General features: G+C 41.9%; 1 protein-coding gene across 2 annotated transcripts in view; it reads left to right on the plus strand.

Annotated features, from left to right (window-relative positions):
* Positions 1–26,376, plus strand: part of SLAIN1 (SLAIN motif family member 1) — a 57,309-nt gene that overhangs the window by 11,376 nt on the left and 19,557 nt on the right. Inside the window, exons 3-4 of one of the 2 annotated variants that reach the window (XM_063336015.1) lie at positions 22,297–22,446; positions 24,365–24,514. In XM_063336015.1, the coding sequence (XP_063192085.1) occupies positions 22,297–22,446; positions 24,365–24,514 (300 nt within the window). The remainder of the gene's footprint in view (positions 1–22,296; positions 22,447–24,364; positions 24,515–26,376) is intronic. The other variant, XM_063336023.1, reaches the window with a different exon arrangement.

Consider the following 26,376-nt stretch of genomic DNA (forward strand, 5'->3'; position numbering starts at 1 on the left):
TATTGTTTTTTGTTTATTTCGTTGTGTTACCACAATTAAAAAGTCATGTAAACCAAGATACAAGAGGTACCTGGATCACATTCAGTGGTCAATTTGGAGCACACTTACCACTTCCACAAGGTAAAGTACCTGTAAACTGCGTCTGCCCGTCTAGCTGAGCTGAGATTGTACTCACCTTGTAACACCGGAGAAATTCTGTATGATGACACCACTTTGGGACGGCTTTTTCTTGAAAGCAGAATCATGGAAGTTCTGCTGGTGGCTGCAGAGGGGCATTGCAAATGCATTCCTGACTTGGAACAAATAAGTTTTTCCACCTTTGGAAAGAAAGCCAGCTTCTCTTGTAGTCACTTGTCTTCATTATGTAGTACAAATGTTAATCTTGCTACCCCTTATGTATTAATTCAGGGTTGAGATGACTTGTACCTTGAATTGCCCGTTTCTAAAATGGTTACATATAGAGGTAAAAGGTGGCAAACTTTGGTGAAGATGTCCTCATGATAAATACAGATAAAATCCCCTCTAAGAGTTGATGGGTTGTATCCTCTGCTGCGTAAGAGAGAGAAGATCAGTTAATTTCTCACTTAGTTTTATCTGCAGTTGCTTAGTCAGAAACAGATCATTTCTGACTAAGTATGGTAAGCATTAATAGCCAGAGAGCTCTTGTAATTGTTGGTACTAAAAGTTATGATTAATTTAATCTAAAATAGTAAATTAAGTTAGATACCTAGAAAAAGAAAAACCTAGTTCTCTGCTGACTCTGAAGAAGCCAAAGGGGCAGTTCATCCAACCTGTCCTACTCTGTTCTTAAGCAGTTGTCTGAAATGAGTCCAGAGATACTAATTTCTCTCTGTTAATTAGAACTTGGATAGTACTGAATGTTGGAAGGAATTAGATGACAATATTTATTTATACTGTGAACAAGTCTTGAATATCCTCTGCATCTTTTGTAAGAACAGCACTGATGCCCTTCATTTGGAGATGGTTTCTTGTTGTCTCCTATTTCTTCAGTCATGGCACTTCAGACCTTGCTCATAACCATTTCTTTAGATGCCTAAGCTCATTTTCCAGAACAGGGACAAACAGGACACTGGGTGGTTTTTTGTGTGTGCTTTCACATACTATGAGCTGACCTGAGTCTTTCTGTGATAGTTAGGCACAACAGTTTTGTGCTAGAGTCCATACACTGGTGAAGTAGTAAGGTGTAGCAGAAGATGTAAATGCTATAGTATGCATCTGCATGTCTTAACTGAGGTACATGCGGTATTGCTTTGTGTTGCATCTGAATCAAAGAGGAAAATCTGGGTGATTGAATCTCCCCTGGAAAGACTTTTTGTATCTCAGTTACCAGAGTCAGACATGGAGCTGTATCTGTTGTATGTGACAGTAAGTACCTTGTCCTTGGGTCTCAGGCATTTATTATGTGAAATCATAGAACATGATGTGGCCCAGTTTTATTCCTCTAATTTTAGGCATGTGTCTGGTATACCTAATTTAACAGCACAGTCATTTTGGCAGTAATTAATTTGTCTTAACAAGGGTGCTTGTAATTAGATGTGCTCTTGGGTCCTTGAGATAGCCAGATGGGGCAGATGGGTACGATACAGGAGCCGCACAACAGCCTTGCTCATCTGGACCAGATGGAGCACCTCAAATGTCATTACATTTGGGTTTTACACAACTGAATCATGCCTCTGCTGTTCTGTGCTCAAGAGTGGGCTCTGCTCCAGATTCTAGGTATTTAAATGAAAGTTTTCTAAGCACATGAGGTAAGTTTAGAGTGGCCAAAACAGGAGTGCACTGATTCATTTCTCCAGAGCTGAAGCTGTTGGAGTCACAGACCCAGGAGATTCTTCCTCTCTGGTCCACGTGATGTGAGGCTGCTGCACTTCGCTAATCCCAGGTCCAACCAGTTGTAAGGCTGAGCCTTGCTATCAGATGTCGCACACACGCTTGTACATGCACACCCCATGTACCTATCCAGACCAGATGGTTCCTCAAGTGTCAGATCCCAGACCTCCACTCTCTGGTAGCAGACCCCTACACCTGTTGTCCTTGCGGTGTCCAGCCCCCAAACGTCCAGTCCTATCCACTGGCCAATCTGACTTGGTGTTTGCTGGCATTGTACCTGCCTAATCATATGGACCTTTCTGTTAGCTGTCCTAGACCGAAAGTCCCTCCAGTGTCAAACCTGTAGTTGCTTGATAGCAGGTTTGCAGACCTTGTGTCCTGCTCACTGGCTAGTGTGGCTTGAAGTTTGCTGGAATCTGTCTCATACATAATAGCACAGAGGACACCCTTTGCACAGAAAAATGGCTTTGCATTAGCCTACCTCTCAAGCCTGTCCAGGTCCCTGTGGATGGCATCCCTCCCCTGCAGCGTGTCGACTGCACCACACAGCTTGGTGGTGTTGGCAGACTTGCTGAGGGTTCACTTAATCCCACTGTCCATGTCACCAACAAATATGTTAAACAGCATCGGTCCCAGTACCAACCCCTGAGGAACACCACTCAGTGCGACCATCCAGCCAATTCCTTATCTACCAAGTGGTCCATCTGTCAAATCCATGTCTCTCCAAGGATGTTGTGCAGGACAATGTCAAATGCTTTGCCTAAGTCCAGGTAGATGATGTCAGTTGCTCTTACCTTATCCACAAATACTGTAACCCTGTCATAGGCGGCCACCAAGTTTGTCTGGCACGATTTACCTGTAAGGAAACCATGCTTGTTATTTTATCTTTTCTGTTTAGAATTGCTTTTTACACATGAAGAAGTTCAGTATGCACTTTGTATCGATGCTATCATGTCACTGAAAAGTTACCAGCACTCAAGAAAATAAGTTGTGCAAGATAACTTGCAAGTGCATACTTTTAGCATGTGAACAGCCTTTAAGTAACGTTAAGTGCTTGACACTTCTTTTAAATTCACTTGAAAGCCATTTAACGATTTGTGTCAGAAGTGAAAGTAAGCTGTTAGGGCTAGGGGCTGTCATTTGTTTGATCCTTCGGGTGAGGCTCATATAATGTATTTCCAATTTCATTGGGCTCAAGGTACTACCACAGTACAGCCGTAGTAAAAGGGTAGGATTGAGCATTAAGTCTTAAGAATTTGCATCTGACTGGCAGCATTTTATTTATTAATTTATTTATTTTAGAGCTGTTTGGCGCTTCATGTATTTATGATTTTTCAGCTTCAGGCAATTTTTTCTTCATAACATGTCTTAAGTCTTATATGGGTGCCGGGAAGGATTTTGTGGCCTGTAGCGTGTGGGCGAGAGCAACTTAGTCATCTGTTGTGTTGGTGCCTGCAAATACAGAGGACCAGGCTCAGCATCCTAACATCTTAAGATCTTTTCTTCCTAGGAATCCAACATTTTTTGTCAAGAGTTAAGTTGATGGTTGGACAAGATGATCTGAAAGGTCTCTTCCAACTTAGGCAATTCTGTGATTCTGTGTCCCTCAAGTAGCTCTGTGAGACACTAGCAAACCTTCTTGATGTTCTTTCTTCCTCTTCCCAACCCATAGGAGCGTCACGGGAGAGAGCGATTTGTAGGCCAGCATGCAGTAGGACAAGATGGAGTGATGGAGGGAATCATTGCTTCAGCCTCTTTCTTTGTAGTGTCACCAGTCTTCTTTTTTTGTCACTTCTGCTTCATGTGTTGTAGTCGTATAGCCAATGTTAAGAGTGCCTCATGGTTGTTTCTTAATGCCTTTTGAAACACCGGGTGTGAAATACTTCACTGTAATCACAAACAGATCTTTATTTATAAATAAAAAAAAAAAAATTCCGTTTGTAAGTAGGCACATGTGTTCTTGTTGTGTTGGACTTAGTCCAAAAAACATTTTGTTATTCTTCGCCTATGTGGGTGCTGCTAAATCTGAGATAATTACTTGGAAGAAACAAAATGGGTTTTATGGAGAAGCTTGAAGAAACATATCAAGCTTTGTTGCTCAAGCCCATTTCCGCTTACTGTGGACATGACAGGTTCTGGTGGTGGAAACACTTACGAGATACCATAGGGTGCCTTTTATCCTGAAAAGTTAAGATGTGGGCACAAGGATGATGCAGCATAATAATGGTATTGATGGTGCTTTTGCCTCTTGTGTGCTCTGACTCTTGTCTCTTGTGCCATTCTCATGCTTTTCCTGTTGTACTGTATTCTTGGTTGCTAGTGTCATACTCCTCTCTTCTTCTCTGTCTTACTTACGTTACTTCTACGTTACTTCTTTGTAAGGAGCAAGGATTGCCTCTTTGTTAAATGCTTGCACAGCTCTCGCTGCAGTGTAGGTACCTATGGGAGGTACTTGCAAGGTGAAGTTTACTTAGGGAATCTCTCTCAAGATGTCTGAAACCCCCCCAGAGGAGCTTAATTTACAAATGTGCTGTGAGTTAGTGCCAGGAGAAAGCGGTCTTTCTCTAGGGAGTCTGAAGAGACTAATCTCTCTAGGCTAAAAATTGTTGTTGCAGAAGCCCTGGCCCCCATGACAGTAATGTTAATGGTAATGCTCTCTGTATCAAACATCTATATGTCATTTTACCCATTTTTCTAGAAATAACTATCTGATAAGTGCTTCTTAACATGACTCTAGGTTGGTGTTGAACCTTAATTCTACATGACGGTATCTATTCTGAATACCTTATTATACTTGGCAGTCACTTAAACCTCTGTTAGAACTTTTCTTAATCGTAAGCTTTCATGGATTTTTTTCCCCAGTTCGGCATTTCAGAAATATTAAAAAGCCTATTTTACAGTAGCTTTTATTTTTGAAGGGTTTTGTGTCTCTCCTCTGCTTCGGGTGATAGTGTTAACACTTTCTCATAATAAGCACATGACTCTGACACCTGCTATATTTATCTGAAAAGCCACAGGGGTCCTGGAGGGTAGTGCTGCTTTTGACCTCAATTTCAGCCTAACTTTCATGTTTTCCAGTCTGATTCGATATCGTCAGCACGTGTACTTGTGGAAAAAAAAGGAGTGTGGCATCTTGGAACAGGGTGTCAGGCTCAGAAACTGTAGACAGAGAAGCTTCCTGGCAAAACCCTCCTGCCAGAGGTTTAACCTGTGAATAAAGATGGCAGGGAGATACAGTTGTAGGGGAAACTATAATTTGTTTATGGGTGTTTCTTGGATGTAGGGAAAATTCAGAATTAACCAGTAAGGTTAGAAAAAAATTGCAGTTTATCGTTAATGTTTTAATTAATAAATCTTTTTCAAGTTATGATAAATGATCAAGAAAATTATATCCCAGCAGACACATATATTTGAATTCCACCTGGAATGTAATTATCCTACACTGTTAAGAGAAGGATGGGTAATTATCCTTCTATGAGTCTGTCACAGAACAGGTTTCTTACCTGTTATGCTTACCTCTGTTGCAGATGGTAACGTACAAAAGAAAAAAGAATTATGTATGCCGTCAGAAATTTTAAATTTAGGAAATGCAATAAGCTATATTTTTCCTGCAGGCACCTGTTCTCCTGAGGAAAAAATTACATCTTTGACTCGAATTATTGCTACCATATTTGTTTAGCAGTATAATACACGTCCGCTTAGGAGAATTGTTGTACATCCTGTGTGGCGTGTGGAAGTGAAGTGCTTTCTTATTAACTGAAGCAAAACTCTAGCTACCTTCTCTGAAGTTGTGTACTAATCACTAGATAGTGGTTAGCTCTTTTGTTTTTCCTCTAGTCCAATGAATAGACTAAAGGAGCAAGCACGTTTTCAGCAGAAGAGCACGAGAGCACCTTGTGTAGTAGCTGAGCTGTGATCTGCAAGGGGAGTTGAACTAATACCTGTTCTTTAAATCAAGCAGGGAAGGGTTAAGTGGCCTTGCTCCTCATCCTAGAGGAATCCTCTAAGCGTGGACTTAGAGAATGAAAGGGCAAAGGTGCCCTTCATCTTCTTCCATTTTGTGAATAGCAGCTGAGCCCTTCTTGAAATCCATATTAAAAAAATTCTGTTCCCTAAAATAGTCCTTTCAACATTTTTTTTTAAATTGTTTGCACTGTGGTTGAATGTTTGCCCTATTACATATTTGTGAAGAGTTTTAGTTGATGTGATTTTTATTGTAATTTTTTTTTCTGTAATGACGCTTTTACTACTGTCTCCTCCAGTCTTTTATTCAACTCCTGAGACCTTAGGTGCAGAAAGGGAGCCTGTCCAGCAGAGTTCTGTGGGACTGCTGTGGTTGCAATGACTCAGCTCCTGTACTGAATGCGCAGGAAGATAAATATGATGGCACTGACGATCTTAGACCTACCAGTACAAAGACACAAAGATTCAAGACATCACAAAGCAGCTGTTGTTCTCTAAGGGATGAAAACAGCAACAGCATTTCCAAAAGAGTAGATGCACTGCCGTCATTGGGGTTTTAAAACTGCTTTTGGCTGATTGAACTGGAGATGTCTAATGTACAGTTGCAAGAGATTAAGGAGTGTTATTTTGGCACAAAAAAGCCCTACTGGGCTAGCTATTCTTGAAAACTGACTGAAGTTAAGAAAATACACATGACCTGTACTACTTTTGCTGTGTAGAAAGCAGCTTGCTGACAAGATAAAAGCTGCTCATGTTCTTCATAGCTTTGAAGGGTACTCTTGCATACAGAGCATATACAGGCACACAGAAGACCTTACCTCTCCTTGTTGTGTTATGAAAACGTAAGTAGACCCTAAGAGTTGACCCTGTCAGTGCGTATAGCCTATCTACACTGTGCAGAGTCACAACAAACAGCCTAGCTCCAGTACATCCACACGCTGCGGTGCAATGCCATGTGGAAGATAGACATCAGTGTAGCTTCACTTGCATCCAACTTGAATGAATATCATGATACTCTTCGTATTTCAACTTTCAGGTCACATCTTCTCTAGCTACCATGTCTGTCTCTCTCTCTCTGTGTTAAACATGCTGTAAGTGCTTTCAAGATAAAGTTCATGCTACTTTGTTTAAATAAACTTCAGGCTTGAAATCAGGGACTAATCGAAAAAACAGAAATATCTCCATAGCATGAGATTTGTCTTCCTCCGGTGACAGGGAGGGACAGAGAGGAGCACAGTTGGTTCGGTAGGACTGGAGGTCAAATTTGAACACTGCAAATTGGTTGAGGTGAATACAGACCACAGAGTTTATTAAAGACGGAGGAGGTGTTGCATTTTGAAAAACAGTATTCCTCCACCTCTACCCTCACATGTGTCTAAAATTCAGATCGGCTTCCGTACCGTAGCTTATGTAAGAATTTTGAGTCATCCAACAAAATTAATTTCCATCCTTTACTTATGCCATGGTAAACTGGAATTAATTCTGTTGAAAGCAGGCCTTCCACCACTGTACAATTAACTTGAGACAGACGCCAGTGAAGTGTCTCCAGGCTTGTGGTAGGAGGGGATGTAACTAAATAAACGGTACTAGAAAAAAATCTGTGTTATGGTAATTTTTTTTAATTACTTCTCATGTACTAGATAGAAGTAGTAGAAAACTTAAGAGTATAGAAATGCAGTAGGAAAAAGACCGTGTTGATCCAAAGCCTATTGAAATCACTTGAAGTCTTTAACTGAATTTCTCATGGTTTGTGCATTGTCCTTATGTTAGTTCCCTACGGTATTTCGCCTACTAATTGTGTGCTTTGAGGGATGAATGTCAAATAACTTTGAGAGGAGTCTTCTGCTTTGTGTTTGAGATTAAAAATATGATAAGCTGAGATTCAATATTTATTGGTTCCCACATGAGTGAAAATACAGTAAGTTCATGCTCTTGATTTGGCTGGCAGCAATCAGTACAAACTGTTTAAAACTCTGGAGCTTGATTTCCTTCTAGTCAGAGATTTTGCTTGAGGAGAACTTTATAAAGCTTGCTTAGACATCATGGGGTTCTTCTGACACACATTACAGAGCTACACATTGTATTCTTGCCGTTGTACAAGTGTTGGGAAGGTCAGGGCTGTGCTGGAGACCTGAAAGCAGCATAGCTTTCTTCATCAAGAATCACAGAAGGGCAGGGTTGGAAGGGACCGCTGGAGATCATCTAGTCCAACCCCACTGCCAGAGCAGGGTCACCTAGAGCAGGTTGCACAGGAACACGTCCAGGTGGGTTTTGAATGTCTCCGGAGTTGGAGACTCCACGACCTCTCTGGGCAGCCTGTTCCAGTGCTCTGCCACCCTCAAAGGAAAGAAGTTCCTCCTCATGTTTAGGTGGAACTTCCTATGCTCAAGTTTGCTCAAGCATTACCTCTTGTCCTGTCACTGGGCCTGACTGAAAAGAGCCTGGCCCCATCCTCCTGACACCCACCCTTTAAGTATTTATAAGCATTGATAAGATTCCCCCCTCAGCAGTCTTTTTTTTTCCAGACTGAAGAGATCCAAATCCCTCAGCCTTTCTTCATAAAAGAGGTGTTCCAGTCCCCTAATCATCTTGGTAGCCCTTTGCTGTACTCTCTCCACCAATTCCCTGTCCTTCTTGAACCGGGGAGCCCAGAACTGGACACAGTACTCCAGGTGCTGCCTCACCAGGGCAGAGTAGAGTGGGAAGGATGACCTCCCTCAATCTGCTTGCCACACTCTTCTTGATGAACAAGGCCTTCTTGGCCACAGGGGCACATGTGAAAGTGAAAAGATGTGCGAATCCATGATGTGCTTTGTCAGAAGTCCCTGCTATATGCATATGCTTATTCTGGAAAATATTCCTTGTGTTGATGTAACTTCATGGCAATGTTTGTAGAGTGTTGACATAAAGAAAAACTTTCATCAGTGGTGTAAGAGTCATTTACAGGTTCCGCTGTACTGTATTGGCAAAATACCCTTGCACCAATGGGCTTACTTTGTGTTTATTAAGTAATTCAAAGAATCAAGTGGATGTGTGGAGCAGACTGGGGAAACGAGTATCTTTGAGCTGCAGGAGAGATGCCCAAAAAATTATCCTAAGTAGAAGTTCAAGAAGTAATCTGACACAGAACTGTCCAAAATGAATTTTGGACAGTCCAAAATGAATTTTGAACCAGCTGTTTCTACAACTGAAAAAGGTTGTCAGTGCATCTACATGACTTGTACAAGGGTGGATGCACCCTCCATGTGAATAGGGGACGTGAAACTGCTTCTCCTTCCCCTTGGATGCTGAGGCAAACTCCAGATGTCAGGGTAGCCCCTGGGGACAGAGCAGTGTGGCTGGGGAAGAGGAGGACCTGTAATAAGAGTCACATACCGAGTATCTGTACCAGATGGATTAGTAGCTTGAAAGTCTGCTCCTGAATAATAGATAACCATGTCCAAAGAAGTGGCAGGCCAGATTTCTCTAAGTCAACTTTGCCACCAGATACTTGTTAGGCTGAGGAAGTGCTTATGTAAGTGCACAGCTTTATGATCGTGGGCCCCATATTGCAAGCAAATCCCCACCCCAAGATGCATTATTAAGCTTATATATGATACCAGGTTTGTCTCTTCATTGACCCAGAATCTCGGCTAGCGAGAGTGGTGAGCTAGAGGGCTCAGCAAGCCCTCAGCAAGGACGTGCCTGGGAGGGGTTGTAGAGCTACAGCTCCCCAGATGCTTTATGTAAAGTGTTTTGCAGAGTCTCTCAAAATAGTATCTCTGGTAACTACTCTAAATCTCAAAGTGGAACAACTCATCCTTGTGATTTGGTACTGGGGCAGCAAATGCTGTTTCTGGGGCACAAGGAATTTCTGCCTCCTCTCCTGGTTAAAGCAGTTTAATTGGCATTCTTGTTGAAGGTCTTGATTAGATTATGGGCCTAGACTTTAAACTTTCTCTGTTTCTTTACAGCAGACCTGAAAATTAGTGACGTAACAATATGTTTTATACAGAAATGGGAAATACTAACTGTGTATGTTCTGGTCAGCAGTCTATAGCTGGATATAACCTTTGCACAGAGACAACTGTAAAATACAAACCCTACAAACAACCTGATTTCAGGTGGGGTCGCCAAGAGTGCATCTCCTTCCCCCTCCATGGATGTATGTCTTTGCACCCATTACAGTTAAAGGCGCGCCTCTGAGAGATGATGACAGTATGGCTGTTTTGAGTCAGAGAAAACAGATATAGGTCCTTCTTCTATTATTTGGGTTTTTTTGTAATGCTGTGCTCCACAGAACAGTGGCATTAATAATCTAGCACAGTAGTTTTCAAACTCCTGGTCACCACCGCGTTACTGTGTGAGACCCGCATCCTGGGCAAGTATCTCTGATGAGGATGCTGCAAGTGTTGAATTGTGGAGGCTGCGGAGGTAACTCCTGCCACTGCATACTCTTTGCTGCTGCTTATCTGCAGACATTCCCTTGACTCCTTCAGACCTAGGGAGAATATGCCGTGCTGCTCTGCGGAGCAAACATCCACCGGATTGAAACGGTGTGAGTTATACAGCAGACAAAGGTTGTCAGGGCTCTCTGCAAGCAGCAGAAGGCGGTGAAGAGTTGTCCTGGGAAACACGCTATAGGCACACTCAGACCTGGGAGATGCTTCAGACCTGTGAGCCAGCATTTAAAGAAAAGACAAAAAGACGTGTTTCAGTTCAAAATTTAGCTGGTTTTTCTATTTTTTGAGTATTGGGACAAATGGAGCATTTAAACCAGCATTGAGTGATTGCAAAATATGCTTTCCCACAGTACTGTCTGGGATTTTGCTGTATCATGCTGTCACTGGAATATAGACAAAGCAGTAACCAAAGGTAATGAACTCAAGGAGGAAAATAATGTTGGGGTGAGTTTCACAATGCTTATGCAATGAGCATGAGATTTCTGATTTTGCTTATGGTGACGGTACAGAATATGAATCTCTCTTTCAAAATGGTAACATTGGAGTGTAATCAATGACAGACCTGTGATTTTTAACAGAAAATGTAAACTGTGTCACAAATTGTGCCAACCAAAATGTTTTCCCTTTGGATTAGCAGGCAGCGTTAAGCAGGCAGTGAGTAAAATGTGATTCAGGTGGATCATGATGCTCAGACGGCGTTAAAGTGGAAAGTGTGTCATAACTTCTGATGCTGCCTCACTTAAATCTAATGCTTTGCTGTGCAGTAGACTGCAATAGCGACGTCTGTGCAAAGACACCTATTTCACGTTAGAGGAGTGAAACCACCACTCATAAGCTGTATGACTGATATGGTGTATGGTATGGTGTGGAGCTTTCTGCAAGGTTATTTGAACTATTTGGGACCAGATTAGTTATACCCACCAGGTTGGGTGCAGGTGGCTGCTAGTTGAGGTACGCTGACTGTGGAAGAGATCTTAGTTGCTTGCTACTGTCTTCCAACTTCATTTATGCCTACAGGAATTGCTGCCCCTTCAGCTCTCTTATGAAGAAAGGCTGAGGGATTTGGGCCTTTTTAGTCTGGAAAAAAGACGGCCGAGGGGGGATCTTATCAATGCTTATAAATACTTAAAGGGTGGGTGTCAGGAGGATGGGGCCAGGCTCTTTTTAGTTGGGCCCAGTGACAGGTAACGGGCACAGACTTGAGCATAGGAAGTTCCATCTCAACATGAGGAGGAACTTCTTTCCTTTGAGGGTGACAGAGCACTGGAACAGGCTGCTCAGGGAGGTGGTGGAGTCTCTGTCTCTGGAGACATTCAAAACCCGCCTGGACACGTTCCTGTGCAACCTGCTCTGGGTGAGCCTGCCGTGGCAGTGGGGTTGGACTAGATGATCACCAGAGGTCCCTTCCAACCCTACCATTCTGTGATTCTGTGATCTACAAGCTGAGGCGATTAGATGATGGCTTCCTTGCCCATCTCAATTAGTACTTGCTTGTGAGCTTAACCAGAGACCTGATGATTTAAAACCAGAACAGGCTGAGGCAGGAGGTCTGTCTAGGGGGCACAGCAAGAGTTGGAGAAGATGTTGCTGTGGCCTTATGTACATTGTCTGCACATCACGGTGATAGATCTTCTTTACCCTTTGGGTGATGTTGTAATGTACTTACCATTTTGTTCCCTGTTTTGTTGCTAATTGTTTAAATACTATAAAAATGCTGTTGTTTTGCTCTGCGCCATATATGTAAGCAAACAATCAGTGTCAGACATTGATTTCATCTCACCCACGTTCTGACACGTCGTAGAGTCAGTTCTCTGACACGTGTTTCTTTTGGAGGCAACATTGGCTTCAGCAGCCCCACCTTCCTGCTGTTATTTTCTGCTTCTCCATCTCTCCCTTAAATGCCCCAGGTACAACTGGGTTCCATCTTCCTGGTTAAGAGGAGTGAAGAACTCTTCCTTGTTTGAAAAAAAACAAATGAAGAAAAAGGTCTTTTTAATACAGATTGGATAATTGATCTGATTTAGCATGAAGTCTTGCAAGGACAGTTGTATTTGGTGGTACAGTGTACCAGTACAGTCGACAGCATACCCCATCCCTGTAAGTGTTCAAGGCCAGGCTGGATGGGGCTTTGAGCAGCCTGGTCTAGTGGGAGGTGTCCCTGCCCAAGGCAGGGAGTTGGAACTAGATGATCTTTAAGGTCCCTTCCAACCCAAACCATTCTATGACATGGGGAGGATTGGGGTAAAGCATTAGCCTGTAGGACGGTAGCAAGGGCTCCCCTTTCAACTGCAACTGCTGCCGAGGAAGATGTTCAGCAACCTTAATTGGATATCTACAGCTGTTTCAGTAGGATGGATGCTCTAGTGCTGCGAAGGAGTTGTCTTTTTCAATTGCTTAGACAAAGGGAAAACTGAATGCAGTCTCTGAAATCTGTTTTTAAGCTCTGTTTATTGTTCCCTGAAATAAATGCTGTCAGAGTGAGTTTTGTTTGAATATATGTATCCGAGCCAGTCACACTGGGCCGCCTTTGTAGGCAGCACAGACAAACAAGCACAGCTCGTCCTTTTAAAGTGGAGGCGAGGTGAATCGTGCCCCATCCTTTCTCTTTGGAGTATGTTGCATCTCATGCTGACTAGGTCAGCCATCAATGTCTATATATAAGAACATCTTTATTGTGCCTGGGTGACACAAGATCCTGCGTCCAAAAGCACAATAGATAGATACTAGAAGAAAGTGAGAATATGGGGAAATAGCATGCATGCCTGCCCAAACACCCTCCCAGCTGTATTTCCAGTTCAGACTGAACCAGATGTGAACTCTGATTTAGATGTGATTTATTATTAACCTTTGGATTCCCCATCTGCCAATTTCTGTAGTCTCCCCATGTAAATTTTTGCGTTCACAGTGTCCTTTGGTAAGTATTCCTAGTTTTGGAAGGCTCCTGACTCCTTATTTGAAAGCTCCTAAAATTAACTGTGGTAAACCCTCTCCTTAATGAATGAAATGCTAATAGTTTGGCAGGAGAATCTGGGGCTGTATATTTTGTTTCAGGTTACCTTAGGTAGTAATACACAAGAGTGAGTCTTCTGTTCAGAAAGGTGCATCTTACGTCAAATCAGCTGAAATGTGAGAGCCTGTACGTTCTGGTTAAGGATCCACCAAATGGACTGAAAATAGAAACTGGACTGAAAAATACATCAGACTGGCAGTTTACATAAAATGGCACTTGCTGAGTATGGGAGCTGGGGAAGCAACAGCCATTTGGGCCCTAGGTCCTGCCTAGGGCTTGATACTTCAGCATAATATTTGTCCAATTTGTCAAAAAAGGTGGGCAGCGAAGCCAAGTTTGGCTGTCACCTCTGCTCAGAAAATTTGCTTTTGGACCTGTGCATGTGGGGAGAGTTGTGCACGCAGAAAGAAGATGAATGCTGAGACAATTACGTTTTTCACAAAGCCTCTGTGCTTGTCTGTTTATATAGCTGTTCGGTAAAAAGTTTGCCTTAAATAAAAAACGGCAAGGTAAAAAAAAAAAACAACCAAACCCAGCCCTCCGAAGCACACAGCTAAGGCGTAATATTTTTTTATGTAGGAGTTTTGTAGGAGCTGGCCCATACCTTTCTATTTTATTTCCTTTCTAGTCTTTTGAATACTTCTATGTTGTAACATCATTTTTATGACAAAGTTGGGTCAGAGAATAGTGGTTGGAGTCTCTCTGCCCTTCAGCTTGCTGGGAGTTGGAAAGCAGTGTGGTCATTTTTCCAGTATGTGTCCAAAGACAATTTTCAGGTCAGCCTTCCACTGAATTTCATTGAAGTAAAAGAGTTGTGCATCTGTCTTGAAAAATATGTAAATATTCCCTGCTCACACTGATAGATAATCATTGGCACAACTAGAATACGTCAGACAAAGTGTGTCATTCCTGAATCTTACTTAGATTTACATTTTTGTCACCACTTGCAGCATGCCAACACCACTGCTGATTGCAGTGCTTTGCTGTGCTAGCTGAAAGTCCTAGAAACTACTGCAATTTAGATAGACTTTCTGATTGTGCCTTTTAAAGAGGTCTGTGCTATTTTTGCTGGGGTAGCTCTTGGGGTATTGTTGCGGTTCTATATACCAAGCAGTTGTATACCAACGCATATCAACTGAGCTGCTTTCTCACTCTACAGGAATATTAGATCCCTTTATATAATTTTTCAAAAAAGGACTTGCTTTATGTGAACGAATTGGGAAACAAACTTTTTCAGGTACTCCCAGTTCTCACATACTCTTAAAACTAACATTATTTTTCAGTTTTCCTAGGCTTAGAGGAAAGTGTGCAATCTTTATTAATTTTCTCGTCTCCTCCTCATTTATCACTTGTGTGTCCAAACTATAACAGTAGTTGTTTTCATTAGACATTTGAAGCTGAGCTTGATTGCTTTTTATTATTTTAAAGTAGCACAAGACGAGTATTTAATCTTTTTTTACAGTACATGGCAATCCTGTATACTGACTATTAAAACCACTGTGAAAACTCAGAATTTTGTAGTGAAATAACATTCTTGTAAAAGACAATCAAATGAAGACATTTTGTTGCCATGTAGTTTCTCACTAGCTGACCTATATTAAGGGCTTGAGAAGCCATAGGATTCAGTGTAGAAAACCAAAAACAAAGAAGAATATTGGTATGTATTTGTTCAGTTGTTGTAGTCTAAATATGGAAGGTTCAAGGTTAGGGATGTACACTACATAGTATTTTGGAGACCTCTAGTTACTGACTCTTGAAAGAAATTCCCTCGTGCAGTCTACGCTTCAGGGGTTTCTCTCTGCTATCATTGCAGCTGGCAAAGGGAGGGTGCTTTGCCTCTTTTCACTGAGAAGTCAAGGGACAGAGATGGCAAACAAGCCCCAAGAGCATTTTGTGAGCTCGATGTGCAGGGAAATGGTTTCAGGCAATAGCAGATTCAATGTGACTGAAAATGTGCATTAAACATAGGAAGTGTAGCTCTGTGCTGATGGCAAAGTTTCTACCACTAACTGGATGGCTGCGGTTAGGAAACCATACATGCTGGAGCAAGCTGTTGAGATGACCATGGCTGGTGGCTGTGGGAGACTGGTACGAGGAGTGTGCAACTTGAAAAGCTGAAACCTTCACTGTACAATGGCATCCAGCAAGATGGGAATGTGTACATGCCCCGGACTAACTTCTGGTTTTACGGATACAGCTCCGTACTCGTACTCACAGTTAGTAGAGCTAAAAATGTTGCTGTCTTGGGTCCTGAACTTGTAATTTTGTAACTAATAAAACCACAATTTTTTCCAAAATAAGTAAGTTTTTAGGACTTGTAATTGCAAAGCTAAACTTTGAAGCACTGCGTTCAAATAAACCCTGGAAGATATTACAGTCCTTCTCTTTGGAGCGTAGAAGCCAAACACCTCGCCCTGTGCAGTAGACTTAAAGATTGTACGTACTTCTAAGGTCCGTGTGTTTGGGAGCTACTGAGGGACTTGCAAGACATTATCTACTTAGGCTTTGCTTTGGAAACTTAGCTGCCTGAAGATCTGTCTGTTCCTATGTGGTGGCATCACAGCATTGGTAGCTGTTGAGTATCTAGCACCTCTCTTCTACCTCAGACTACTTTAGGTTCTTAGCAGGAGCTCTGGGTTTTCCAGGGACCTGAGTGAATGTCTTCAGGCAGGTGAGTAGTAGCTTCTTGAGCAAGTGTCCCAACAACGGCAGTGTTGAGCAAGTAGTGGGACTGCCTTCATCTCCTCTTCCTCTGGTTGTCTTTTCAAGCATGTTAGCCACTTGTCTATTTCCAGACACATGTCTAACTGCAGGAGGGGTTTTCAGCCTCTGAATTACTGTTGTACAGGGACCGAAAGCGAAGGCTAAGTATGTGCCTTTGGGAGGGAGATATTAAATACGCCTCACTGAGGTGATACCTCTTAGCTGGTTTAGATATTCTTGTCTACAGGAAGCAGAGGGTTTTGAATTCCCTTCAAGCACCCTTGAATTTCTCCAGTGATTAACAAAATCCTTGTTTCCTATGCAGGACTGTGCATTTTACTACTGAGAGGTATTTTGCTTTTAAGCATGGCTGCTGTGCAAGCGTGCATATGCAGGACACATCAGGGAAGTGGTTTGGGTTTCCTGCTCTGAGAGAAGTGCTGTGTGTTCAAAACTTGCAGTTATGGGATTGACAGCACTGTAAATATTCCCCCAGTACTGGCTCAGAAGAGTGTTTTTGTTCAGGCTGTGTAATTAGTATCCATATGCAAATATCTGCAGATGTGCAATTTAATTGATTTTTAGCTTGAGCTTAAAAAGTATTTTTGACTCTGGCCTGAAGGCCTATATAAAACAAGCTAATTGATAAAAAGCTAGATAGCACCTCAGATACAATTCAGTATGGTTAGTCATTAGTACAACACAGTTATATATGACTTTATTGTTTTCTGTCTTTATAGGAAAGAAATATTTTTTTCTTTGTGCTGTTTAGAGTGGAAGTAGGTTGCTGTTCTGTCAAGCTGAGTTTACTGAGTTTCATAATGGAGTTATGAAAATTGAAAGTTTTTAAAATGTACATGTACTACTTTTGGTTTCTTGGAAACCCTGATATCCTTAGTTAATATAATGTCGTAGATATATCTGAGTCATCAAGTACAGGACCTGTACTTGCTCTGTCTCTGTTTACAGCAGTATAACCCCAAAAAATTAAAATGACATAATGAGAATCTATGGTGTTTATTCCTCGTGTCCCATCTTATGAACTTTCCCATTGATTTGAATAGCAAATTTCATCTTCGCTTTCAAAAGCATGGTTCTGTGTATGTTTAGAAATTGTGTACCTCATGCAGCTTAAATGAGAAATTGCTTTTGGGAAAGGAATTGCTTTAGATACGGTGCTGCATGCCCTGGTTTTGCAGGGTGCTCTGCTCCTTTTGAGCCGTGCAATTTTGTAGATGTTTACTTGTTCAGGTTTTCATGTGAAATTTTCCATCAGTTCTTATCAAATGCTGATTATTCACAGGAGTCAGTATGGTGAATATTTGTGCTTCGGTAGTTGCTCATATTTTTCTGTGTGTGTTACTATTCTCGTCCATTTTAGTGTTTTTGATACCTCCAGGGAAGTTATAAAAAATAAAATCTTAATTATTTTTTTTAAACTTCAGTTGGGTTAGTAAATATTTTAGTTATGAAACGGCTTACTTGTTGCTGATTTTATTTTTTAAAGGAAAGTTTTGTTTGATTGATTACATAGTCATTTTGACAAGTCCTTTTTAAAAGTATTACAGTATACATTGTGTAACGCAGTACATTATCATCAGTCTAGTTAGTAAGAACTGACCGAAACGAAGAAAATAATACCCAAAAAGTTGGGTGCTTCCAGTCTAACTGTAGACTTTGACTAGGACAATTCGTGCTTATTGTATTAGAAAATATTAGTTCCTTTGTTGGTGTGAAAGGTCAAGGGTTTCATGCTTCAAGAAGTCAAATTGTTAATGCGTTCAGTTCTTTGCTGTCAGTAAATCAAATGGACTTTTTGGCTTTTTTTCTCTTGGTGGTTCTTTAAATGTCCCTGCTTTCATTTCCATGACTGGTACTTTTTCTGCCTTCAGCGCATCTTTAGTATAAGGTTCTCAGAGCAGGATTATTCATGTTTCTATTCAACTACCAGTTAGTAACTTCCTTTGTTTTTTAAAGGTACTTGAGTTTCTTATCTCATCTGTGGCAACCAGAGATGGGGCTTTAAGACAAAAATACAAATATTGTAAAATTCAGAGCTCAACAGCTGGGCTTTTACATTTAAAATAAAGGTCTTAACAACACTGTCTCTTTCTTCAGCCTGGTGAAGTCCCCACTGACTGGAAAAGGGGAAACATAATCCCCATTTTCAAAAAGGGAAAGAAGGAGGAACCAGGGAACTATAGGCCAGTCAGTCTCACCTCTGTGCCTGGTAAGACTATGGAGCAGATCCTCCTGGAGGTACTGCTGAGGCAGAAGAGTAACAAAGCGGTGATTAGGTACAGTCAACACGGCTTCACCAAGGGCAAATCGTGCCTGACAAACCTGGTGGCCTTCTATGAGAAGGTCACAACATCAATAGACAAGGGGAGAGCAACTGACGTAATTTACCTGGACCTGAGCAAAGCCTTTGACACTGTCCCGCAGGACATCCTGGTTTCCAAGCTGATAAAATATGGCTTTGATGGACTGACAATTCAGTGGATAAAGAACTGGCTTGATGGCCGCACCCAAAGAGTGGCTGTCAATGGCTCCATGTCCAAGTGGAGGCCAGTGACAAGTGGAGCCCCTCAAGGATCAGTACCGGGACTGATCTTGTTTAACATCATTGTCAGCGACATGGACAGTAGGATTGAGTGCACCCTCAGCAAGTTTGCCGATGATACCAAGCTGTGTGGGGCGGCTGACACGCTGGAGGGAAGGGATGCCATCCAGAGGGATCTTGACAGGCTGGAGAGGTGGGCCCATGCCAACCTCATGAAGTTCAACAAGACCAAGTGCAAGGTCCTCCATCTGGGTCGGGGCAATCCCAAGCACCAGTATAGGCTGGGCAGTGACTGGCTTGCGAGCAGCCCTGAAGAAAAGGACTTGGGGGTGCTGGTGGACGAGAGGCTCAACATGAGCCGTCAGTGTGCACTAGCAGCCCAGAAAGCCAACCGTATGCTGGGCTGCCTCAGGAGAAGCGTGGCCAGCAGGTCGAGGGAGGTGATTCTCCCCCTCTACTCCACTCTCGTGAGATCCCACCTGGAGTACTGCGTCCAGTTCTGGAGCCCCTCCTGCAAGAAAGATATGGACGTGCTGGAACGTGTCCAGAGAAGGGCCACGAGGATGATCAGAGGGCTGGAGCACCTCTCCTATGAGGACAGACTGAGAGAGTTGGGGTTGTTCAGTCTGGAGAAAAGAAGTCTCCGAGGAGACCTTAGAGTGGCCTACCAGTATCTTAAGGGGGCCTACAAGAAAGCTGCTGAGGGACTTTTTAGGACTTTAGACCAGGTTGGATGGGGCTCTGAGCAACCTGGTCTAGTGGGAGGTGTCCCTGCCCATGGCTGGGGGGTTGGAACTAGATGATCTTTAAGGTCCCTTCCAACCCTAACAATTCTATGATTCTATGATGCTCCGGAAATGGCCTCCTAGGAATGAGTAAGGAAGAGCAAACCGTGCATACCATAGTGATGTTTTACTATGCAAACTAGGGCAGTCTCACAGTTAGTTTGGAGCAAAATAACTATGGTAAAACTACTAACCATTGCACGGTTTTTGTATTTTGCAAATGTCATATTAGCTTACATATTTGCCTAGGTGTCTGCAGCACTTGCTTCCTAAATACCTTTTTGTGGTTTTGTCATTAGCACAAGACTTCAGTAAGCCTAATTTTACTGTCTTTGTTAATACTGCAGAAGTGCTCACTACGTACTTTGATATTTCCATTTGAAACATAATGAGAATGTTTTTCTATATTTGATCCTAAAGAATGGAGTTAATCGTGTGGTTTAAAAAGTGTCAATGCCTTGCTGACACTTAAACCATATGAAGCTTTATTTTAGTCACAGTGGCAAAAGTTCTGGAAATGGGGATATTTTAGATTGGTACATCTAGACATTTAGCGTATAGAGAAATAGACTTTCGTGGCTTCTTCGTCCATCTTCCCTTGAGAACACATACTATTTGAAAGAGGAGTTTGGAACCTGGTTTGCCATAAATACTAATTACATTCTTCATGTGGGCTCTTGCTTTCATAGTCGTGACAACTGTTGCTTTGTGCTTCGTGAGCCAGCTCACAGCGGTTATTGTAGAGGGTGATGAATGATGTTTATTTGTGCTGTATGGTTGACCACATCTGGGGGTGAGAACACGCTGGCAGCTAATTGGCCTGGCAAATGATCCGGCTGCTACGAAAAAGGGATCTTGTGTTAGGCAGAAAAACAAAATGGCAAGGACCTGTCATCCCTTGCTCCTTAACTGATGGTTTCTAGTGGAGGTTACAAATGTTAGCTGTGGATGTGATATTGATACCTGCTCTAGCGCGTGCATTTCTTTCAAGGAATGCCTAAAATCAGTTTGCAGTTATTAACTCCTTGTGAGTTAATCTCGTCCCCGGCTATCTGTGTCAATTACTAGTTTGTAGAGTTACGTCCCTCTGTGTTTGCTCGCCTTTTTGTCCTGGCACGCTTAAGTGCTTGACTTTTGAACTGATCACGTTGGTGAGCGTTAAGGACAAACAGCCCTGCCTGGAAGTCGGTGTCGCATTGTTTGTCATCGAGCAATTTCCTAGAAGTGCTGCTTCTGCTTCTGCTCCTGGATAAGGTCTCAGACCTTCAGATTTCCTTAAGCTTGAAGGAACCGGAATCATGAAAACCGAGGGAATCGCGATAATTCTGTGATGTGATTTGTGACAGCAAAGATCACAACTGCATTTTTGTGTCTTACCATGTAGTTTAGCTCCCTCCCAAGGAAACTCCCCTTCTCCGGCACGCAGGCTGTGCCGGTGCTGGCACCAGGCTTGGCAGCACAGAGTAGAGAAGGCTGCTTATTCCTTACAAAGCCAGGAGTACCTTTGAGGGAGTCAAAGCAAAAGGAATAGGGGGGAAATAGCATCTTTTGGACTGACGGCAAACCTATTACTCCAAAAGGTTGCAAGGATGAGGTTGACAGCCCGCCAATGAGATACACTTCCCTGGTGTTCCCACGGTGGCACAGTGTTGGTGTAAGCAAGAAGGAAGAATAAAGTTTGTATGTCTGTCCTGCTAAATCGTTTTGGTGACCATGAGGTTTTAAAATAGGGAGGGTCTGAATATTATTTGAATATCTGTGAGTGTTCAAAACGACTGGATCAGCATGTCCGTATGACACTGCAGATTTGTGGCATTGACTAGCCGCGTGATGGAGAATAGATTTTGAGGGCTTTTGGTCCCTTCTGGTTTTGAATACCAGTTTGCAACATCTGGCACAGCAAAATACACCTCCTAAGCATCAAGGTTATGCCATTGATTTCTAAGCTAGGTATAAGTATATTCCTAGTCCCCCCCCCTTGTGTCACTGTACATAACATCTGTCAGGACAAAATAGATTCTGTCACCAATAAACATGCAATACTCTCATTTGTTTTTCATGTGTACAGGCTTTGCTTGTATCTGAATGTGTTCTCCGAAATTTACCTTTTTAAAATTTTGCCTTTGCCTTCTACTTACAAAAACTTTATCTCTAATATTAATTTCTGAAGAGTGTGTGAATATTGTTTATTTTACTTTCTGAACGCACGTTAAAAAATAGGCAAACCATATTTTACTGGACGAGCTAAGAAAATGTAAATTAAGTAACCCTTTATCTTTTTTGCCTACTCTAAGCTCTTTGTGATGTTACTGAGCAGACCAGATGCCTTGCAAGCTTATTGTAAGCAATACATAGAAGGAGAGACGCCCCATTCTGTTATTTGGTTGATCCTCCAAAAACAGGGGAAAAAAAATTCATGCTTATGTAATCAGGAATTTGATGCTGTAAGAAGAGAAGGCAAAATATGGTAGCTTAGAAGCTCGCTATGGGATTACAGTTGTTTTTAGCACTTGATGGTTAAGAGTCTTTTACTGCTGTGTCTCTGCACTCCCATAACCGATAATTTAACTGCTAACTCAAATGTGCGCTGATTGATTGCCTTGAATAATTCCTTGAAGAGCACTACCAATTTCATCTGTGTTTCTCTATTAACTGTAGTGGTTTTTACTTCCTCTGTTACTTTGTGTGTTGGCATCCAGTGATGTACGTGATAAATATATAGCAAAATGGTGTATACATAAAAAATGGTAGGGATGACAAACTTGCTAGAAAACTTTTTGGAGTGCATTTTTACATGTAGAAGTCTGTGCTGATCCTCTGCTTTGCTGCTGAACTTTGACCGTTATTTTCCTTTTGCTATAAGTAAAAAATGTATAATGATCAGATTAAGATGAGATGATTTTTCTCGCTAACAACACTATTCTATTTATAACTGTAAATCTTTTTTCCCCCCCCCCTCCTCCCTCACATCCGTAACAGCTAGCCGATGGCGGAACCTCTTCTCTACACCTGTCTCCTTGGCTTTTCCCTATAGTCCTGTTGCGAGACTCACCCCATATACCAATGGCTTTAATAGTCCCAGCTTCTCTAAAACCTCCAGTAAAGCAATACTAACACCTGAACGGACAGGTAATGCTTATCTTTCTATTGATTTACAGTGTTTATGAAATTGCTTAATTTAATCTAATCTGGCTAGCATTTAACAGCAGTACACTCTTCAGATGTTTGTATATAGACTCTCATCTCAGAGTAAATTTTTTTTTAAAATCACCTAAAATTTGGCAATTAACTAGAAGTGTAGCTTATGTTCTGTGTTACACAGCATGTTATAGGAGAGTGATGCTAGTAAACAGAGCCTATTTCTCAAGAATGATTTACCTGAGAGTATAATTGCAACTGTGTCACCTTAAACAGTCCCCAGCTTTGTCTGCCCTTTACTGCTCATTTCTACCCTATTATACCCCTTCCTTATGTCTACAGAAACGTTTGTGCAGCCGTGTAATGAAGTTGCAGGGAGAACTTACAAAAACAAAAAAATGGCCAGCAGAATCATGGCTGTTTTCAAGCTGGCATTGTTGCTGCTGTCCGAGATTTATTTGATGTTTGTCCTGATTTTCAGGAGTTTTAGGAAAAACGCAAACTTTCTGTGGGCTGTAAATTGCAAAGGGTTGCATTTTTCCTTCTTCACTCCAGGTATCAGGATTTGATTTATATCTGTGACTTCTTAAGGTGTACTGGCAGTGGAGGAAATAATCTTCTGGGGAAGGGGCATTAACATTTTATTGCTGGCGAGCGCAGGTGTGGTCTAAGGAAGTTAGCATCAGCGTCACACTGATCTGCATGCAATTTTCTTTACAATGCATGAAATTGGTGCAGAAAGCCCCGTGAGGGATATGGGTGCTGTGGGGGAGGTACAGCTCCAGGCTGAATGCCTGGTGTAGGTGTCTGTGTGTGAGCGAGATGTCTAAGCTCCCCTGTTCAATGGGGTGGCGTTTAGTCCCTAAATGAAGGCATCTCGTGCTATTTGAGATACCCTCAGGTATTGTGTCTGGCTTCCCACTGCTGCTCCAAAAGGGCACAGCTGTTACTACCTCTGCAAAACCTCGAGGACCATTGTAACTTGCGGCTTTAAAAAAGCAAACACATTTACTCCTCACAATCCTTACAAAGCAAATTAATCCCCTGCATATCGTTTTGTGTTGGAGGTATTATTAGAGAACAGCTGAATTTAGGATGAATTTTCGGTGGCTGCTTTGAGCAGTGCTAGAGGATGCAAACACATCTGCGATACAAGCACAGCTGATGAGCCTGTGATAGTCACAGCGGTTCTCGCCCTGCAGGCTGTGAGCTTCTAGTGGTCCAGAGGATATTAGAAAGTGATGCACTGTTTTATTTGAAAGATTTTTCTTTGAAGCTGGGCAACAGCTAGCTCATGCAACTAATTGCAATTTAGTTTACATTGTACTATCATGCAGGGAAAAAGTAGAATCCAGAGCCCGCTCCAAAAGGTAGCTCTGTGAAGGAGGCAATGCTTTCTCTGTTGTTGCATAATGTTCAGTCTTAATTGTTATAATAATTGATTTATCTGATGATTATAAACAATTTAAAAGCCAGTAGAATTTAGATAAATGGCTGTGATGTGGAATCTGAGTACTGAGCAGAAGTTGGTGACACATACACACTTGCTTTTCAGAACAGAGTAGGGAGAACCACAGTCCCATAAGAAAGATTCAAGTGCAGATGTGTTTAGACTACACTAACTAAGCTGAGCTGTTTCAGAACTGTATTGGGTAAATTATTCATTGTCTGGGCTATGTGATGCTATTTTGGGAATGAGCAGAGGAATTCATGATTCATTACTACGCTTACTACTTCTCATGAGTATCAAAGGCTTTTGCTAATTGTTAATGGATTGCACTACACTTCTGAAAATTTTTATCTGTTATACAGAAAATATTTTAAGCTACTGTAACATAAAGGACAGATAGTCTTGAATGAAAGATGGCCAGACATATCCACAGACTAAAGGTTACGTTTTCTTACATAGGTTACATTTCTAGGAGTTCCCCTTTGAGCCCACAGTCATCGATAGACAGCGAACTGAGCACCTCAGAGCTGGAGGACGATTCCATCTCCATGGGATACAAGCTGCAGGACCTCACCGATGTTCAGATCATGGCTCGTCTACAGGAGGAGAGTAGGTGGCTTTTTTTCATTTTTCAGAATTTTCAGAAGATTTCCCATAACAGTCCAAACTGTCTGGTCTTGGTCAAGTGGATCTTTCTTAAAAGGTGTCACCTCTTGAATGGCAGGTGGAAGAACCCACACATTGTTGAGTTCAGGTTAATGGTACATGATCTTTCAAAACTTGATGCTTATATAATGCTGAATCCCAACTGGAAGCTCCACACCATTGAGCACATTTAGATTGAGAAATTTTATAATGTCTTACCATATTAATTAAAATTATTTTAGTTGTGGGGAAGGGAGATGCTAAAGCATTCTTACCATGCATACATTTCACAAGAAAGGAAAAAAATAAGCAGCTGTTGTGTATTTTTGTGCCCCTACTTTGATTGTCAGATGAATTTTGAAATTAATTCCCTTTTAAGTCCCAAATTGGGGCATTTAAATTTAGCATTTTGGTTTGAGACTAGTGATTATGCACAAATCTGAGCCCAAAAGTTTGTTTGACATGGATCATAGTTTGGCTTGGTAGTAATTTTTGAAAATGCCTTTATTCATAAATAAAAGGCATTTGACTTAGAAGTCACTCAGACAGTAAGTGCAATATCGTTCTCACTTCCTATTAGTGCCAAGTGAGACATCAAGGAGGAAATGATGAGAGGCAAAACAAGAGAAATTCAAAGATGCTGACTCAAGGAAAATGCTAAGTAATAAGCGACTAAATGAAATAGAGAAAAAATGTGAAGAAGAAATTAGATGTGCGATCTGGCTGCAGCAACTTGAGTGAGCAGGCCGGAGCGATCACTTGTCAGCAGCCGAACTTGCTGAGCATCTGGTAGCACTTACTATGTTCAGCAGAGAAATTAGCAAGTGTGAGACTTTCCAAGATAGCTGAATTCTCAGGTGGCAAATGTGTGTGGTCACAGCTTGGAAAATTTCTGATATTATGTGAAAGTGGTAAGAATTTTATTTCAAATGCAAATTATGACTATCGAAGACACAAAGGATTGTGTTACTTAAATGACAGCTGCCCTCATCTCCTTCAGAGTGAGGTTTAAAAAGGACTTCAGGTACTTAGCTCTTTAAGGAATCAGGTAAACTGGGAAGAAAACCACTGTTTTTCTTATAATCTGTGTCAGGTGTATTGATTGTATTTTATCCTTGTAATAGGAGCTGGTACCGAATGTTTGAGCATGTGACAGTTGTCCACTTAATCCCATGGAAAGTGTTAGTATTATACGTGCATGGAGGCACGCTGTCTTCACAGCCACGACTGGAAACTCCCACTCAAGAGGGAGGGGAAAGCATATTAAGAAGTTTTTATTATGACAGCAAAGACATCTGTCAAAGCTGAGGGATTTTTGTAAAAAAAACTGGTGTTCTGAGAAGGGGTTGGTAGGATGCGTGGCTGTCTAAAACACAGCTGTGTTACTATTAAGCCTTGTCCATGAAATGGCCTGCTAGCAGGAACTAACTCTTGTTCAGGGAGGTTGGAGAGCCAGAATATTTACATGGGTTAAAAGTTTAGGAATTGTCATTGTCAGCATTTTCATTGCATGAATATAAATAGAAGCCTGGAGAAGAGAAGACTCCTGGGAGACCTTATAGCCTTTCAGTACTTAAAGGGGGCCTACAGGAGAGATGGGGAGGGACTCTTTATCAAGGAGTGTAATGGTAGGACGAGGGGTAACGGTTTTAAACTGAAAGAGGGGAAACTTATGATAGAATCATAGAATGGTTTGGGTTGGAAGGGACCTTAAAGATCATCCAGTTCCAACCCCCCTGCCATGGGCAGGGACACCTCCCACTAGACCAGGCTGCTCAAAGCCCCATCCAGCCTGGTCTTGAACACTTCCAGGGACTGGGCATCCA

This window comes from Chroicocephalus ridibundus, chromosome 1, assembly GCF_963924245.1.
Source record: "Chroicocephalus ridibundus chromosome 1, bChrRid1.1, whole genome shotgun sequence".
In the NCBI taxonomy this organism is placed as follows: domain Eukaryota; kingdom Metazoa; phylum Chordata; class Aves; order Charadriiformes; family Laridae; genus Chroicocephalus; species Chroicocephalus ridibundus.